The 19,590-nt window shown below is 37.6% G+C and overlaps 2 protein-coding genes across 2 annotated transcripts; one reads left to right on the top strand and one right to left on the bottom strand.

The window, feature by feature from the left end:
* Nucleotides 1-540: 540 nt before the first annotated feature.
* LOC108935023 (regulator of G-protein signaling 5-like) lies at nucleotides 541-7,773 on the top strand. Its single transcript, XM_018753273.2, has 5 exons — nucleotides 541-652; nucleotides 2,828-2,941; nucleotides 5,151-5,212; nucleotides 6,572-6,738; nucleotides 7,353-7,773. Exons 1-5 carry the CDS (start codon nucleotides 609-611, stop codon nucleotides 7,512-7,514), a joined length of 549 nt encoding a protein of 182 aa, XP_018608789.2. The 5' UTR covers nucleotides 541-608; the 3' UTR covers nucleotides 7,515-7,773.
* A 6,289-nt stretch (nucleotides 7,774-14,062) lies between these two features.
* LOC108935063 (regulator of G-protein signaling 4-like) lies at nucleotides 14,063-18,445 on the bottom strand. The gene is made up of 5 exons (XM_018753334.1): nucleotides 18,323-18,445; nucleotides 17,146-17,253; nucleotides 16,826-16,887; nucleotides 15,359-15,525; nucleotides 14,063-15,056 (listed from the first exon to the last, which is right to left on the bottom strand). The coding sequence occupies exons 1-5, from the start codon at nucleotides 18,364-18,366 to the stop codon at nucleotides 14,811-14,813; spliced, it is 627 nt and encodes a 208-aa protein (XP_018608850.1). The 5' UTR covers nucleotides 18,367-18,445; the 3' UTR covers nucleotides 14,063-14,810.
* Nucleotides 18,446-19,590: the final 1,145 nt, after the last annotated feature.

The following is a 19,590-nucleotide window of genomic DNA, read 5'->3' as shown; positions in this document are numbered from 1 at the left end:
GTTCTCTACCTAGAAAGTAATGCATTACTGTATATGTATATATTCTCTTTTAACACTGCCTGTACAAGCTACATGTTCAGATCACTAATTTGACTATTTATTAGTTTATTGGTTCTTTGATTTGTTCTTTACAGATCCCAAAAAGTTTTTTCCGGGTACCCTACACGGTACAATCCTAATGTAGATTAACACATCTCAATTAATATTTCATGAAAGCATTTAAGCGCATGAATAAAGAATGTATAAAACAAAGGCATGTTTTGACACTTAAGAAGATAAACTGCACGTTGTGATGTGTTTTGCAACGGTAAACACTGTGGACTTACAGTAAGTGTCTGTGGGCTGCTGTGAAGTCTAGAGACAAATTTGCAGTGATCTCAGTGTTTGGAGGGCTCACCACGCACCACCTCTCTCTTCAAGCATGTAAACGTTTCACCGCCAGTTATTACTTGCTCCTTCCCCATTGGCCAGGGCTGTGGCACCGCTCCAACAGTTTGTCTCTATATATAAAAGGAAAGTGCCGCAAGACCAACACTAAAACATTCAATCAGAACAGACTTCTCCGGTGGTGGACAGACGAAGAACATTAGAGGAGAAAGTTACGGAAAATGTGTAAAGGATTAGCTGCCTTGCCCCAAACATGTCTGGAGAGGTGAGAAATCATCTTTTGCCTTTATCTAAACTCTGGTCTGACCTAAAACCTTTAAGACAAGTTTCAGATATTGACTTACTCAAGAACTCAACTATCTGCCTTCCATCTTATTTATCTGACACGAAGTATAATCTTATCTGTCACTGCATTATTGAATTTATCTGTTGTGGCATGAGTTTAACTGTCCTTCAGCATGATTATTAGACAGCTACTGGATATATAAATATGATTCTTGCAACTTTAGAACTACGGGCTAAAAAAATTAAACTTTTTTTTATTATTATTATTTTTCTTTTGCCCATTTGAGTTGTAGCAGGGTATCATTATATAACAAATCCAGAAGTAACAGTGTACAAAGAGTGTTATGCTCTGACTCTTTACTTCCTTTATTGTTTTTCCTGAACTAAAGTGAGTGAAAACACAAATTTACTTTGTACATTTACATTTATTCATTTATCAGACGCTTTTCTCCAAAGTGACGTACATCTTATAGAAAAAATGTGTGCATTACCTTACCGGAAAGAGACATAGCTGCGGATGTGTGATTTTTAAGTGCAGTTTGTTTGTAAGTCTTTGTTGGTCACTTTGCTGTTGTGTTTACACGTTTATCATGTGAAAGTCTCATTGTAAAAACGTGCTGTGAGAAGAACAGGACTATGGACGTTCTAGGGTCTCAAAGCTGGAAGGCTGGAGCGCATGTCTGTGGAAGGTGTTAGTGAAGTAGGAAGGCTGATGCTGAGGAAGGCATCAGTGAAATGGTGCTTTTTCAGACAAAGATTAGAGCAGCTCAGCAAACAGCCCTTTCACTTGTCTGTCAAGTGTGTAAACGCACGGCAAGAACCACCTGGACCTCAGTCACTGCACAGTCTCCTCTATCATCCACATCTCTGCAGTTCCTAGAAACCAGGCTGCTGGCTCTGTTTGTGGAATTCCCTACGCCTTCGAGTTTGACATGATTTCGACAAGTAAGACTAGATAACCCCTGGCTTGGACTTACTAACACACTGCAAGTCTTTGCTATTGCCAAGAGTTACATCCTGCCAAATGATATTATTAATGACCTTCAGTTTTGTTGTAATCTTTGGTTCCATCTGTAATATTTTGTTAAAATGTGTCTGACATCATGGACAACATGTCATAATTCAAGAGGGCTTTTTTAAACCGAGGACTAAGGTCTTCGACATTTAATTGACGTGGTCTTACATTGATATTTTAGTTATTTACATTTATTTCTTTAGCAGATACTTTTCTGCAAAACAACATTCAACTCAAATTAAACGAAAGTACATTTCCCACAGCTCATGGATACAGACACATTGTGGAGTAGATGCATAAGATGTATAAGATCAAATCATTAAGACAGATTGTGAAGAACATGTACAGTAGTTTCACTGGCCATTTTTTCATTACATATGCATTCGGTACCAGTGGCAATTGATTACATTACTACGTTGCAGAAAAACTGTTTTCAAAGAGTTTTAAAAGAATCTTTTTTTATAACATTACATAAAGAACAGCTCCTGCTATTCTGCAGATTAGATACAAAAGAGATCTTGCATGATTTGGAGTGTGGATATAATTTTTTTAGAAAAAGAAAACTTTGGCAAAAGTCATATAGAAGCTTTTTTTTTTCATTTTCATTTTCAGTGTCTGATCCAAGAATATTAGAAATGAAGGTTTCCGATAACTTTTGGCTCTACACAATCAGACAATCAGTTTAAATCACTTTTATCTAGGCTGCTATTATTTATCCTTATTCAGACTGTTTCTGTTTGTCATTATCCAAATAGTTTTTCATATATTGTTCTCTAGTCAATCTGTGATACTATTTCTGGTAGCAGACTTAACTGTCTGCAAATTTTGAGTATATAGACATTAATTTGCCTGATTCGACTTCTCTTGAAATTTAGTATGTAATACTGCAGTTTTATGTCTATTTCCTTTTTTCTTTGTGTCATGACCATGCTCTTTGAAGTGATGAGCTGCATAACTGCAAAATCTGAAATCTGCTGTATATATTGGAAATTTTAGAAAACAGAGTCACAGAAAAGAAGCAAATGTCCTATTTCACTTTTCATTCATGGACACTGTGACATTTATGATGCAATGAAATGTAATATCTGCAGCTCAGGCTCAGTAAATTATAACACCTGCGTCCTTATTTTCCTTTTAAAGGGCTAAGGAGATCAAGACTAAATTGGGCACTCTGCTTCAAAAGCCAGAAAATGCTATCGATCTCATCATCCCCTACCCCGAGAAGCCAGAGAAGAAGCCAGAGAAGCTTCAAAAGTAAGTCCTTGGAATGCCACCTTCTGTGGACTTATATCCATCTCTAATATTTTTTAAATTAGTTGTTCTTATTACCAAAGCTTCTCACTGAAAATATATTTATACTCTTGTTATATTTTGTTTTAGAGTCTCTGGGGAGCCCTACTGGGGTTATTTTTAAAAAAATATTAATTCAGGTGAATGACAGTGAGAATGAACCCAGCCAAGTTCAGGTGTATGCATTAAATACTGAAAAATGACAAAAGAGGGATACAGTTGTGTTTATTTGTAATTTTGTTACATTTTTATACTCTAAATGTTACTGAAAATGTATTAAACATGCAGCATCTCTAATGACTGTAGATGTGGGCACTGTGGTTGCAGACACGGAACAGGTATCAGTGAGGACATGAATTAATGTGAATATTGTTTATACGCACAAAAATGACAACTAACTTGGTATCAAACCAAAACTTGCATTTGTGTTTTTTTCCTAAATTTCCTCATGTAAAACACTATTATGGCAGCTTGGATCACAGCTGGTTGCAATAAAACAAGAAAGCAAATATTACACTCACACGGCCTGGGTTGCATTCAGAGACACTTAACTGACTTTAAAACTCCTACATGTATACTGTGGCAGAACAGTACCATGTGGTATCAGAGAGACAGTGCAACAGGACACATTTCATTCCCCTGTAAAATTTGCAGCAAATCAGTCTAATGTGGAAAAGAAAAAATAAAAATCAACTAAAAGTATTTGGTGGACATTTCTAATTAAAGAAGTAAGCTCTTATTTAATTAACAAGATATGTTAATTTAATCTTTATTTAATATTTAAAGGCAGCCCAATTTATATAATGGTATGGTCAATTCGCAGTCCAAACACAGGATATACTGACAATGTAATGAACATTATGAGACTTTGGAAAATTTCTGTGGCAGCCTACCAAGACAATGCACCTTTGGTTTAATAGATAAGTTAAGTTAAGGTGCAGGCCTGTTCTATGAATGCTGTTTGAGCTCTGTTGTAACTTCTATGCAGGTATAGCTCGAAGCTTTCTTGCATGCAAAAAGATGCTTTATTTTCTTCTGAACAATCAACAGAAGCAGCCAGCTGGTCAGCTTTGTCTTTCTTTTTCTTGTAATGGAGCTAATTTACCTTGTAGGGCTCTCCCTATTCAAAGAAAATTTAGAATTTAAGATGATGAGGGAAGAAAACACATTGAGTCTTCAGCTTATGATCACAAGAAGTCTGTTACCAATTCAGTTTGGTAATAACTCCAAAGGTATCTTTACCACTAAGTCATAATTAATAAAAGCTGAATAATGCATCCATCCCTCCATTGATTCACATTAGGGTTAGGCAAAATTACCAATCACCAGCACTCAGGGACACCAAAAATGAGCTGTAGACAGAATGTTGAATTAAGGTGGTGCTCTACTTCTTGAGTGCGCTATACTGCCAACTAATAGCTGCACTTGGAAATGCAGGTCAGTTCGCTTCTCAAAAAAAAAAGTAGCACCAATCTAATGTTCTGTTCTAATTAACATAAGAGCACCAAGATTTCATCTGCACATATTAAACGAAATAATAAAACATGATAGTAGTTTTTTCAGATGGTTTCTTCTCATTAAAATCGAACGACAAGGAGACATGGTAAACATGTAACTCACTTTACAAAATACACACACACACACACACACACACACACACACACACACACACACACACACACACACACACACACACACATCTTCAGAACCGCTTGTCCCATACGGGGTCACGGGGAACCAGAGCCTACCCGGTAACACAGGGCGTAAGGCCAGAGGGGGAGGGAACACACCCAGGACGGGACGCCAGTCCATCACAAGGCACCCCAAGCGGGACTCGAACCCCAGACCCACTGGAGAGCAGGACTGTGGCCCAACCCACTGCGCCACCGCACCCCCACTTTACAAAATATTTTTAAATAATATCTTGTGTATGACTTTTCAAGGGCCTTGTTATGTTGTGTTTAGTTGAACTATCAAATAACATTACTAGAACAAGAGGTCAAAGTCAAGGTTATAATGCTTTTAAAACCTGTTCACATCGTTATCCTTTATGCCCCATTCCTGTTCATGTCCTCTTCCTGTGGTGATGGCAATGCTGTCATACATAATCTTATAAAGCTTAGCCTTGTGGACCTTTCTAACAGGTTATACCTGTGTTTGTTGTGTTTTAAAGACCAACCTCCGAGGAGGCTCTTCAGTGGCGTGAATCCCTGGACAGAGTCCTCATGAACAACTGTGAGTGAGGTTCATCTGTGCTCAAACCATGTAGACTTAATCAAACTGTGGTGATTGCAAGGAGTAATAAGAAAATGACTATGATTATGATGATAACAATTATTACTGTTGCTGTTACTCAGTAAACACCATCATATACTTCTCTCAAAGATACAACAGTAGGGCTCCTTCTAAAACCAGAATCTGCACCTTCTATGTTTAATTCTTAAATACTGTATTTCTATCTTTAGGTGATGCCTGTATGCTTCTCTGCAAATAATTTGTGCCACGTTTCTGGCCCATATATTTCATGATTTTTCATGCAGCTTTCTACTTATACATTGTTTAATGACAATTCAGACACATGTACAGTAGATGAGGCTTGAGTGAAGACATTTCCATCATCCCTTTGCATATTTGAACACTCCTAGAGAAGCAGTTAAAGTTAAGCACATGACTACATATGTTGTTCATGTTTAGAAGTCTTAAGTGCGCAACTAGTCCATTTCTGAGCACTTCTGAAACCGCTGAGCACTGAACACAGTTACACTCATTCAAAGAAACCATTTTCACCTGCTGAGAAGCCAGTGCTTTTGTAATATTTTGGAGAACATGACCAAAAACCTTATATGAAAGCTTTCTGTTATAAAACTAGCCCTTTTTATAATACAATTATGAAGCATTATAAACAAATCAGGACTTGTTAGAATTGAAACATGTTTGAACTTTCTAGCTGATGGCTGAACAAAAGTCTTGAAAAGAATCTTTTAATTATTCACTTGCAAGAATTAATTAATTGTGTGTGAGAGTGAAAGACTTAACTAAACCGTGTTTTCTAACCATTTAAAGTATATTGCCATTCTTTTGTATTTTCTTGGGTGTTATCAGTATTTTCTGATTTGAACAAAATTGTCTGTGGACAAGTTACATACTCAAAGAGAAATATGGTTTTGCATATTATACTGCTTCCATATGTTGGAGCATGTCCATGTATTTCCAACTAGCTTAAAACACCTAGTAATTACACTGCTGATTACTACAGCTGAAAGTACTAATAACTACTGATTATGACTAAAACCAAACTGTTTCTATCAGTGCTTCAGCCAGTCCAGTCTTACTGCTACTCCTGTAGATACCACTGGCACGGTGACTACTACCACCACAGAAGCTGTGCCTCTATTTTTCAAACCAAGCAAAAGTTGAAAGACTTACTCTTTCTTACTCAATAGCAAGCACAAAACTGAAATCCCCCTGTTGGACATTTCAGTATTTCAAGGCGATTAGATCATTGCCTTCTGTGCATGCAAGGACTAATGAGCTCTCACTGATTTCTGCGTGATAGATATCTGGAATGCATTTTCCATATGGTCTCCCTCGCAGATGGCCTGACCACTTTCAGAAGCTTCCTGAGGTCCGAGTTCAGCGACGAGAACATTGAGTTCTGGGTGGCTTGCGAGGACTTTAAGAAGATCAAATCCCCAGTGAAGATGGCTGCCAAAGCTAAGAAGATCTATGAGGAGTTTATTCAGACTGAGGCTCCCAGAGAGGTTGGAATAATGCACAAGAATAATTTTCTCAAATCAAATTATTTTTATGGTGTGCTGCTTGCTTAGTACTATTCAGCTGGTATCTAATATGGAATTTCCGTATCTTACTAAAATATTTTAGGGGTCGTTACTATAACCAACAGTAGAGCACTGTAAATTGGCATCTCTAGAAACATAGATTCAGGTTTAGCTGTGATACAGTTGGCACTCTTGAAATTCTTCTGGAAGAAAAAGGGAAATAAAAGAGAAAAGTGTTATTCTGATTTTAAATGAGCTCTTTATTAGTAAAGTGATCTTTTTGAAAAATAGGTAAGTGCGTTCTCTTCAGCCATACAGTAAGGTTATATAAAAGACATCATATAAAAGTGATTTCAAATACATAGTTTAATTGTTTGTAGTCACCATAGCAGCTTACATATGGATTATTTCCATGTTGTCAAGGTGCCCTAATATGGAAATAATACACTTATGTAATAATTTTGCAGTAGCAGAACAAGCACAGCTTTTCAAAAACAACAATTCCAGAAAGCAACAGAGAAGTCAATGACCCATGTGCTTTGCTATTCCAGTTTGTTTAGTCAACAAGTTGCTCACACACAACACATTTTGCCCAGGTGAACATTGACCACTTCACCAAGGATGTGACCTTGAGGAACCTTGTGGAGCTGTCTCCTTCCACCTTTGACCTGGCTCAGAAGCGCATCTACGCCCTGATGGAGAAGGATTCCTTTGGCCGCTTTCTGAGATCTGATCAGTACCAAGAGCTGATCAAGTAGGGGTGAGGAATACATAAGTGGGAGAAGGTATCACAACTGAGAGCATGATGGCATCCTTCTGCCAAAGATCTCCTGAATCTATTTTGGAAAAAATTGCTAAAATTAAATCGTCTAATTCATTTTTGTAAAAACTCCTCTGTGGTTAAAATTAAATCACCGTTAATTAATAAAATGTCAAAACATAAGAAGGACTCTTCTTGGGTATTGTTGAACCATAGCTAAAATTTTCTACAAAATTTTTTCAGATAAAAAAAGTGAGCACAACAAAAACAGATTTCATGAAATGTATTGGGTGTTTTCATTCACCCATTAAAGCAATTGACTAACAATATTGTCAGCTCCATATTTTTCAATAATTCTAAATGTCATGTTTTATTTTAAATGATAATAGATAATGATAATGAATATAATCATATAATGTAGCAGTTTGACTCACTTTAAATGCAGGCTTTCACAGCATTGTTACTCATGCTTACACTGTCAAGTACATTTTCATTATTTTTTTAAATCTAAAGCAAATTTTAAGAGTTAAAGACATTGTACTGACAATCAGATTTTTTCCAGATTTTTTTTCTCATTTTTGAAAGCAAAACACTTTGTTGCACTTTTTTTTTAAAATGCAAGCATTTCAAATTCAGCTTAAAATTTTTTCTTAATGTTTGCTTAAGGAGAAAATTTGTGAGTTTTTCAATGGAAAATATGGCCTTTGGATTTCACAGGACCAAATGGTAAACAAAAAACTCCAGTCAGCTTTCTTGGATTCAGTAGTTCACAGGAAATGTAAACTGGTTTGTAAATTCATGGGAACAGTAGGGTATTACACTAATGTTTGTTTAGTGGTAACCACTTCAGAGTAAGTTGCTATGCTGGAAATAACAAGGAGGGGAATTTAAAAGAGGTGAAAAAGAGTTTCAGAGAGAAAAGTTTGTACCCTTGCAAGAGGTTTCATTACAATGCTGTTGCAACACTATCTTTACACACATTTATTGTTAGTCTCTTGCACAAAGCAGCAATACAAATGGGCTAACTTTCACAACAGAATGATATTACCACAAATTTTAATTACATTACCCTTATTATGTATTACTGTAGAGTCTGTCACATTTATTGTTTTCATTTCGAATATATTGCACTTTCTTTTTTTCATCATGCTGTATGCATATGGTAGCTATGCGTGAACTGAGAAGATGCTTAAGTACTGTCGCATGATATTCTTTCATTTTATGACATACGTATTATATGCTCTCATATATTTAGCTCTGTTCTAAGTCCTTATTACCTTACCCAATGAAAATTGGCAAGCACTGCTGGTCAGAAAAAGAGTGATGCTGCTATAACTGTTCAAAACTATTGTTTAGAAGAGTTATGAGCGTCACAGTTTGAAAAGAACATTTAAATGATAGTAAGTTTGGTCCCCAAGCAAGATGCACAAGGAATATTTGCAGGGAAAGAAGTGTTTGACAAAATATATATTTAAATAAATGCACAAAAAAATTTCGGGTAACAAATTGGTAGATTTGAAACAATTAAGTTTTAAATTAAAGTTAAAAGGTCAATCCTTATAAGGACTTAGTCAGTGCTAAAAATAAATATATTTTGATTATATCTCCATGTATTTCATGTAGCCAATTATATAAAGATGAATTAATACATGAAAATCTTCAAGATGTATTTATTTTTTACATGTAAATATGTTTGGTTTTCAAGTTTTCGCAATTAACTTATTTTACGGTTCACTACTGAGTTTAGTACTGTTCCCAGAATACAGGGATGAAAATATATATCTATACCTTAATGTCATAAAACATAATCATTTCACCTTTATTTGTCATTTTATTTCATTCTCAGTCATGCCATTGTCCTGTAAGTGATTATTACATTTCCCTAGAAATTTTCTAAAAACAAAAACAATGTCAGGATGAACTCAGAGACATCTGTTGAAAAATGAGAAATTGGACCCATTCTAAAAAAGGGGCACTATACACTTTACAGTTGTGTTGTTATTTGATTTCTAATAGACCCTAATTGTTTATGGTGATTAATAAGTATTTTCTTATGGTCAGACATTGTATTTTTGAATAATTTTCATTTCTTGGATATTTAGGTGATTTTTAAATGGTCTGTTTTGTTGCAGCAGGAAGTTATATTGCAATTGTACATTTTGCTATTTGAAGTTTTACCCATTAATGCAAAACAAAGTAAATATATTCTCACCTTCTTGAGTCCAACATCCTTCTGAACTTTATGAGAAGCCCTTGCAAGAGATACAAAACATAAATCCACTGATTTCTTAATTTTTTGCTCCATAAATTATGTCTCACTGAAATCATGTGTGATGAGGTACATTTCTGAATCTGTTTCTACATCTGAAGACAAAACGGACGGAAAAAAACTTGAGGCCACATTTCAGAGAGAAACATAAGAACAGGATAGTTTGTTTCATTTCTATTGCGTCAAACACAAAGGTCATTTCTTACTTGGCTCTGCACAAAGGTCATTTTTGTTAGGGGTTTTTATCCACAAAACATCTTATATTTTCATGAGTTCATATCAAAAAAATGCCATGCTTTCAAAGCATTCCCAGCATGCACCCTTTACAGAACACCAAGCGATGTCATCAGAACCTCTGTTCAGGAGTGACAGCAAGGCAAGCCATCAGCTGGTGGGGCGGAAAAGGAAGATGAACCTTAATGATTAATGTGCGACTTACCAGCAATATGGAGACAATAAGGGAACTGCCACACACTCCGCAGGCCACTGACAGCGAAACAACAGGCAGCCGCATGCGCATCCTCTCCCGACTCAGAGCAACGGACCGTGTATGATTTACGAGCTTCTGCACAGCCAGCAACATGTAATGTCAGAACCCAGGGCTGTTCACTGTCACGCTTTCAATGAAGATACATCAATTAAGAACCCATAAGAAACAGAGTACTGCTCTTCTTAGAGAGCTTTTTTCCTCTAGGCTCTAACCTTATTTCCTCAAGTTGTAAATCTCAGCAAAAGCATCTGCGGTCATCTTAGAACATTCCCTTAGATGGATCTAATGAGCACTATAATAAGTTAGCTGTCACATATGAATTAATTGGCCACATTGGTGGCCACATTTGAGGTCACACATCTCTTTTTGTCTTGTCATTAATGCTGTTTCAGAGACAAATGTCACCGCCTTCAACACACTATCTCATCATACTGCAAATATATATTGTAAATCATGAGAATAACATGGTAATTGCATTGGCATATGCAAATGTAATTGTCGGTTATGTCGTTGTAGTCACTGTAGCCCCCCAGGACAAAAAAGCTGCAGGTTATTATTAAACAAAAGGCAAGAGGCAGGACTTAAATCTGAGACCAAGTGCAACCATAGTTGTAGATGTTCATCTGGATGTGAAAATATAAAGCATCTAGGAAAGTGCGAGGCATAATGTAATAATCAAAGTGCATATGGCTGATCTGGAAATAAAGGAGATGGTCTTCAGCAAAAGTTTAACAAACAGTTGGTTATGATTTTTTATAAAAGGCCTTAGAAATTCCATCCATAACCAGTTGATGAAACCAACTGCTTGAGAGGCCTTTTAACTTGTTTCTAAATATAGTCAGTTGTTTGTCTCTGCAGCTGTTGCTCATGGTTTTGTATAGAGATGGTATCTTACCCACACAAAACATGCGTTCCCTCCGTATCTCTAGCCTTTGTGTGCACAAAAATACCACCTCTCTCAATAAACGCTGCAATGAATGGAATAAATAAGGTGAGACTGAACAATCCATTCCTCCACGTATTTGTTTCCATCAACTTCTGTCTGGTATACAGTGTACATCATTAATTGCTTGTACCACACAACAAAATAATGATTACATAATAATCATTTTGTGTTATAATTGTTCATTCAGCCCCCCAACTTTTTTACCCACAGTTACTCTTTAAAGTACTTAACCCTGAATCTTTTAACTTTCATACCCATTTGAACCTGGGAACTGGTGGTTTACATGCTTAATCACAATATAGGACAGTAATTACTTTGTATTTATTTACTCTTGTTTATTATTTCTCCTTCCTGCCTCCCCCACATGGCACTCCAGTCCAGAATCCAAAATACTTCCAGCACAGACAGTGAGATCAATTCATGTTCTGCAAATGTTTGTCTCAGTCAAATAAAATGGACATGAGAAAGACCACAAAGCTTGTAAGATTTAAGAAATGTATTGGACCAATAATGTATTGGACATAATACCAATTCAGAAGAGTTGAAGCAAATGTTATTGGTATTATGAATCAAGGGCAACAGTTCAAGCCAAGTATTACAATGAATTCCATATTATAAAAAAACACATAATTTAAAACGATTCAAGCAAACTTTAGATCAAGGGTGGACAATTTATATCTGAAACCAGACTGTGTAAATTACTTTGTCTTAATAATTTCTTCCAAGAGTAAACATATCTGTCTCTTCAAAGTTTACTGGAATTTTTTGCCACTAACAATGAGATAAACAATTATCACTGAAAATGGTGCATAGCTAATTAAAAGCACATGTTTATTTAATGACGAAAAAGGCCTTATTTGAGCCGTTGAATTCACAAAAATTAAAGCATAGCCACATCTTGATCACGTGTAGTATTACATGTAGTAAAGTCAGATGTGACTTAGAATGATTTTGCTTCTTTGAGGTTTTTCATAATGTGTTATTTATTACGTGTAATATAAGTAGCAATACACTGTTTCTTCACAGCTTCTGGGCTGTGGTTTGGAATCTGTCCTCAGCTCAGCTTAAGCACATTTTCCTTGTTATTGCATTTATGTACATATTGTCTACAGACTCTCACAATTTCTAGACTTTTTATTAATCTGGGGTCACTGAAATGGCTCTGGCATAAATTTGTATATGTGTGAATTGCAGATGTACCACCAACTGATGCTTCCTGGAACTGGCTCTGGGTCACTGCGACCCTAATTTTGACAAGCTCTCACTCGGGGTGGATGGATGAATTCATACAAGCAGATGTTTAGCATCTTAGGTCAACTGAGTGTTTTGGCTAAGTCGTGTGAATGTGCAATATCTGATGACAAGTCGTAAGAAGCACAGTCCTTGCTGTTAAGAGCCCAAGTATCTACAGTGAATCAAACCTTAAGGAAAACATCGAGTAGGCACAAGTAGGCCAGCATAACATGATCACGTTTATTTAGCTCTGGATCTTTGTCTTTTATACTTTTTAAATTTCTTTCTCTTTTGCATTTCTGCCTGCTTTCTTTTTCTCTTTTTATAGTCTCACACAATTTCTCTGTCTGTCGTTAGGGACTGGGCTTCTGACTGTTTTGATTTTGACTTTATTATAATAAGGCTATGTTGCTACATTGTACAGTTTAATAAAACTAAATCATAGAACCGACTTGTATTCAGAAATGTTGCAGTGCACAATTTTATCACTGCAGATTGTGAAATAAACACATTGATCAACAGACACAGATGGGTCCATTTCTACTTCGGAAACTTCTATTTCTTGAGATTTCTGGGATGAACTTTTGGAGCATTCTTTGTGGTTTTAGATTAAAATACAGATATTTATATTTACACACACACACACACATTTTCCAAACCGCTTGTCCCATACGGGGTCGCGGGGAACCGGAGCCTACCAGGCAACACAGGGAGTAAGGCCGGAGGGGGGCGGGACACACTCAGGACGGGACGCCAGTCCGTCGCAAGGCACCCCAAGCGGGACTCGAACTCCAGACCCACTGGAGAGCAGGACCCGGTCCAACCCACTGCGCCACTGCGCCACCGCGCCCCCATATTTATATTTACATTTACATTTATTTATTCAGCAGACGCTTCTCTCCAAAGCAACTTCCAATGGATACTGTGTAGTGTTATCAATATTTATAAATATCAATTAATGTTTCCATTAAGAATTCTGAAAGCTTAGGTAAAAAATACAAAAAATATATGAATTACATTACGTACTTTCATTTTAATTTCTTTTACTGTTTCCCAGGGGGTGCAGTGGTGCAGTGGGTTGGACCGGGTCCTGCTTGCCGGGGGGTCTGGGGTTTGTGTCCTGCTTGAGATGCCTTGCAACGGACTGGTGTCCCATTCTGGGTATGTCCCGTCCCCCTCCAGCCTTTTGCCCTGTGTTGCTGGGTTAGGTTCCAGCTCCCCATGACCCCGTATGGGACAAGCAGTTTCAGATGATATGTGTGTGTGTGTGTATGTACTATTTCCCATTTGAAAGAAGATGTGGAGCAGGTATAATGTGCTCTTCTTTTTAAGGCTTCTGATTCTAGATTAATGGCTTCAGAAAGAAATGCAGAGTGAAATGTGAAATGGATTGAAATAATTTCTCAATAGAGCATTGAATTTCATTGGACAAACCTGTTTATTCAAGCATATGGGGACAGTTGGTAGTGTAGTGGTTACAGCTACTGCCTTTGGATTCACAGGTCTGGTCCCCACCTCCAGTTGTAGAACACTTCAGCAGTGTACTTACCCTAAATTACCCAGCTGTATAAATGGGTAGGTAATCGTAACCTTAACATCGTAAGTCACTTTAGAGAATAGTGTCAGGTATGTATAAATTACATCACAAAGCAACAAAATTACTTATATGGCATGCATTTATTTGCTCTGGACCAAACTTCGAAACAAAAGTCATTGGTACAGCTGATGAAGATTGAATTAAAATCTACAGGAACAAAGGACAAGCAATGTTATATAAAGACAAGGTCAGGTTCATTTTTAGTATGTGAATAATAGAAAATAATAGAGCCAATACGCTAAATAACATTAAGTGAAAGTTAAGGTAAGGAAGATTAACAGTACTTTGCCAGAATTGTGGTAGGAGATTGTCTGCCAAAATAAAACGAGGCAAAACAGACTTTTTACATTAAAGGCCCTTTCATCTAAAAGTCTCAAAACACATGGAGAAGTAGAACAGTCCGTCTTGTCAAAGGCCTCTTCCTTATTAGACTTCGGGTCTTTTTATTTACTTGAGTGAAATCCAGATTGCTTATGTTGTGGCAGCATTGTTGACTCTGCTTTGAGATTATTTTATTTGACCAAAGGAAATATCCACTTTCTAGCTGAATATTGTAACAATATAACCATACTGGTCCTAGATGACCATGCTGGGACACAATATTCCGTCTGTATATGTTCCTCTCATCCCTGACATGAACATTCTCTTCTACTGAATATTTCTCAAAACGTTTCTCTTTCCAACTATGATACATACTTATAAGACTAAACTATCCCCATGGCTTTGAAAGCAGAAGAGACATGAAGGGTTCAACAAGTTTTACACTCGCTGAGGCATGTATATAAAGTTGGGCATGTTTTTCCATCCTCTTCTCTTGGCATCACTAGGTTTCCTCTTTTCAGGTTGCTGTAAGAGATCCAAGAACAGGTTGGATTTTATAAAACGTCTATAGGAGTCCTTCTCCATCAGCAAGAAGATCTTCTTCTGTGCTTCATCGAAGCTTGAAGGACCAACATCCTTCAGATTCCTCTTGGTGTCTTCCCTGGTCACTGCATCCAAGTTTACCTGGAAGTTTTACATTGTAAGTCACTTTGGAGAAAACCATAAACGAAATGAAGAAATGTAAATGTAAAAGACTTAACAATTAATCGTAATTTAAATGATTAATGTATAGGTACTGTCACAATAATTAATAATTACAGTATTTATTTATTTAATTGCCTGAGACAAATAAAAATTGTGAGATGCTGAGATCATAATCATACTCTTGTGTGGTGATAGCGCCGCGTTAGATTTTTTTCTGCACTGGGTATGGCCTTGGTGGTCATAAGGATAAAAATATATTGTGAATGTGCTGCGACATGTACCTCTTTTGGCGATTTCACATCCATGTATGTATAATATATCTCCCAGGCTTTAGAGGTCAGCGTTTCCTTGGATGTGATTCTCCTGTACTCTTCACAGGCCATCCAGAACTCAATATTCTCCTGACTGAATTCCGTCTTAAGGAAAGTCTTGAAAATTGACAAACCACCTGAAAATTGCAAAGGAACAAACAAGGTTACTTGTCCTATTGCACAGAATATTAATTATTTCAGCAAGAAGCTCATTTCCGATTGTCTGTTATGCTGCAGACACAAGAGATTCCCAAACAAGACATTAAATTAAAAGTAAGAGGGAAGTGTCTCAGAACCAGGTCACATTATTTGACAAATGAGTAATAACTGGTAACCAGCCAAGAAATTCTGAATCAGTGTAAATATGCTTCTAAAATTAATTATTTTGACACTTTGGGAGAGGAAGACTGAAAATTACAAGGTATTGAAGGTGAAAAGACCCTTCACTGCTATAGGTGTTGTGGCAAACTCTAGATCCATCAGTTCAGTCTGGGACAGGCCGGCACTTTTTTTTTTTTTTTTTTGCAGGGGGGGGTGGGGTGGCTTGTAGCCACGGAATTCGTGAGGGTGGTGGGATTCTCAGGAGGTCATCGAACCCAAGCAGCATCCCCACATGGCCAGCCATTTGAGCAGCTGCCAGAGTAAACCGGGGGGACATGGAGGGTGCTCCACCCAGGGGGGTCGCTTAGGGCCGCGTGCGGACACGTAGCACACGTCTGGGGGCATGAGAATGCGGCGTGCTTGGGGACCCATGATAAAAATAAAACAATTAAAACAACAAAACTCTGAGTCTTACAAACTGAAGACCCATGGCAAGCGACTGGGTAAATGGGAGGAGCCGGGGTCCTGCCGCTGCTGATGTGGGAGCGCTCTTGACATCGATGCCTGTGCTGGGCTCACCAAGGGGCAAGCTTACTGTAAGACCATGGCTTTCCGGTTAACCGGTCCAATGAGTCCCGCATGTCTCATTACTGTATACCAATGCAGAGTAAAACCACTGCTTTTGTGGAAGCAGTATTGCCTTAGTGTTTACTCCATTTCCCGAGCACTGACTGGCTAAATATGTTTATTAGATTTTGGCTAACTGTTCTGTAGTTCTTATACCAAGTGTACAGGAAGAAGGAAGAGGATAGAAATAATGAGCACTTACGTATCTGTGGGGTGGGAAGTAATGTATTCCTTAAAGTCACAGTCATATCACCCCTCCCCCCCTTAAATACCAATGACATGTAGTATGATAAATATCCCCAATAGAACAGGACTAACTGGAACTATATTGTAATTAAAGTACAGTGTTATTGTATTGGGTTTTTTTTTCATTTTTAATTGAATGCAGATACATTATTTGCTGTGTTGACCCTTAAGTGTATATGTCTTTTCCAGTGGAAATTAACTAAAGAATAGTATCTTTACATTTGCAGTATTTTTATTACTCACCTTCATTACTGACAAGGTTGTGCAGGGATTCTGCCCACTTTTTAACTTCTGCTGGATCAGTTCTACTCAAAAAACAATATGTGGATTTTTATTGATTTTTGCAATTTTTATTCATCTTTCAGTATAAATGGACTTGTAAAGAATTAATGTGTTTTTTATAGACCGAATACATACAAATATATAAGTGTCTTAAAAGATTCTACTTAGAATGAGATAAGTGATCAGAATTTCTGGAATTCATTTAGGAATATGAACATAATATGTAATCATTTTAACTAAATTGGTCATTATTATTTGATTGAATTGGCTAACTGATCTACCTCTGTATTTCAGTGGCTTTTTCCTCCTTGCTGTTGTCTGCACTCGGATGTTGCTGAATCTCTGGTTTCTGAAGTAAAAATCCAATTTTATGCTTGATATCTTTTGCACTGAAACAGAAAATGTCAGATTAATGAATGTAACACAATTCACTCTCTTTACTTGTAAATTGTGGAAATTGGTTTTGAGGTAACACGCTAAAAGCAGCAATACACACACACACACACACACACACACACACACACTTTCTGAACCGCTTGTCCCATACAGGGTCGCGGGGAGCCGGAGCCTACCCGGCAACACAGGGCGTAAGGGGATGCCAATCCGTCGCAAGGCACCCCAAGCGGGACTCGAACCCCAGACCCACTGGAGAGCAGGACCCGGTCCAACCCACTGCACCACTGCGCCCCCAAAAGCAGCAATAATGTATTGATATATTTTAGCAAATTTTGTCCAGTTTAAATGTGAACGCAGTTATGTCAAGGCCCGTAGGGGTATTATCCCTGTGGGTCATGAACTGTCATGCATCACTTTTTATAAAATGTAATAATATGCTGGCCTATTTAAAATTCTAGACTCATTAACCGGTAACTGCATTAAACTATGTAAATCGAGAAATGTGTATCAGTAATGTAATAGTGACAGACAGTTCTGAACTGCATTATGCAGGAATACACACACACACACACACACACACACACACACACACACACAGTGGCTGAAGCTGCTTGTCCCAAGCGAGGTCGAGGCGAGCCAGAGCCTAATCCGGCAACAACAGGGCGCAAGGCTAGAGGGGGAGGAGACACACCCAGGAGAGGACGTCAGTCCACTGCAAAGCACCCCAAGCAGAACTCGAACCCCAGACCCGCGAGAGAGCAGGACCTGACCAAACCTGCTGCACCACCTCACCCCCCCTTGTGGGAATATTTAATACTTGAACAAAATGGCTAATAATATTTGACATAGTTGCTTTATTTGATCACACTGAACTGCTTTATGCCATCTTTCACATTTCAAACCACCATCAAAAAATTCAACAAACTGCAGCGTCATGTGAAAAGTCATTGTTAGTTTTTTTAATTCTAAACCATTTCATTATGAAGTTGTCTCTTGTCTATCTCATTTATGTCTCTGTCACTGATAATGATGTAAGCGAAGTGAATGAAACAGACTTCATACCTCTTCAAGCATGTTGCCGGCAACGCCGCGAACCCCTTACACATGTTGCCTGTTTGGATGGCTGCTCCAGGACAGGAAGTGGTTTAGAAGGCAATCCGCTCCGCTCTGCCGACGAGTCGCTGGTGGCCGGGTGCGTCATTGCCGCTCCTTCCCTGCCGGGGGGTTTTATTACACTAGGGTGACCAGGACAAGTCGACTAGCCAATCAGAGATGCTGAACGGCTGCAAGGTCTCTCAGCAACAGGAGCAGGATGCGGTGGACAATCACTCCACATTGCTGTTACTTTCACTTTGCACCATCCATATGATGAGGCTTTTTTGAATTCTACAGTAAGAAATGTACAGAATAATATACTGCAAAATAAAGCTACATAAAAGAACAGAAACTAACATGTGCAAGCACTAAGTAACTGCAAATGTGATTATTCCTTTGGCAAATAAGCAATCAGACAGATTGTTCTTGAGCACGGGGCAGCTGGTGATGGGACGCTGATATGACGAAATGTCGCAAGGGCTATGAAATGTTCATGAAAGGATCTATGCTAAGACCAGCAAATGCAAAAGATATGAGGAACCAGAGGGCTTCTTCCAACTAACCGCTATTCAAGTCTGATTACTCAAGGTGACTCAGTAGAATAATATGCAATACCAGCAAGGCAAGATGACACCCACCTGTTAATAATCTGATTCCAGATGTAATGAAAACAAGGATAGGGGCTATGTTAACTTTTACAGAAGATCTCTAAGATCTGTGGTTGTTTGCTGGTACAGTGTTTATCCCATCTATACTTGGCTTTATTGATGTATGTATATGGATATCTATAAATCAGTGTATTCATGGGTAGCTGTAACACATAAGAGGTTAAATAACACAATGTAATAAAAATTCTACCTTTTAGATATTTTTTGCATTTTTCATTCTGTTTTGTTAGATTAAGTGCATTTTGGTGTTAGTTTGAACAATATACCAGTTTTTAGAGAAATATTCCACATTCTTGAAATTAGCAAATTTTGCCCCCCACCAAATATTCCAGTGCCTTTTAGGATAAGAAGCTTTCTACACTGTTTTTGTACTTTCTAGAATGTTCTGGTGCATTATATAATTTTCCAGCGCTTGTAAAGTATTACACTAAAACATGCTAGAAAAACTAGTGGTATTTTTGTAAACGTTAATTAATCATAATGAATGCAAAAAAAATCGACTTACCTAAAATCTTTGGATTTTGTTGCATTGTGTAATGATAGAAAGGGAAACACCGCACTTTCAGA

The sequence above is a fragment of the Scleropages formosus genome, chromosome 3, assembly GCF_900964775.1.
Source record: "Scleropages formosus chromosome 3, fSclFor1.1, whole genome shotgun sequence".
Classification (NCBI taxonomy): domain Eukaryota; kingdom Metazoa; phylum Chordata; class Actinopteri; order Osteoglossiformes; family Osteoglossidae; genus Scleropages; species Scleropages formosus.
This window is presented reverse-complemented; position numbering and strand designations above follow the sequence as displayed.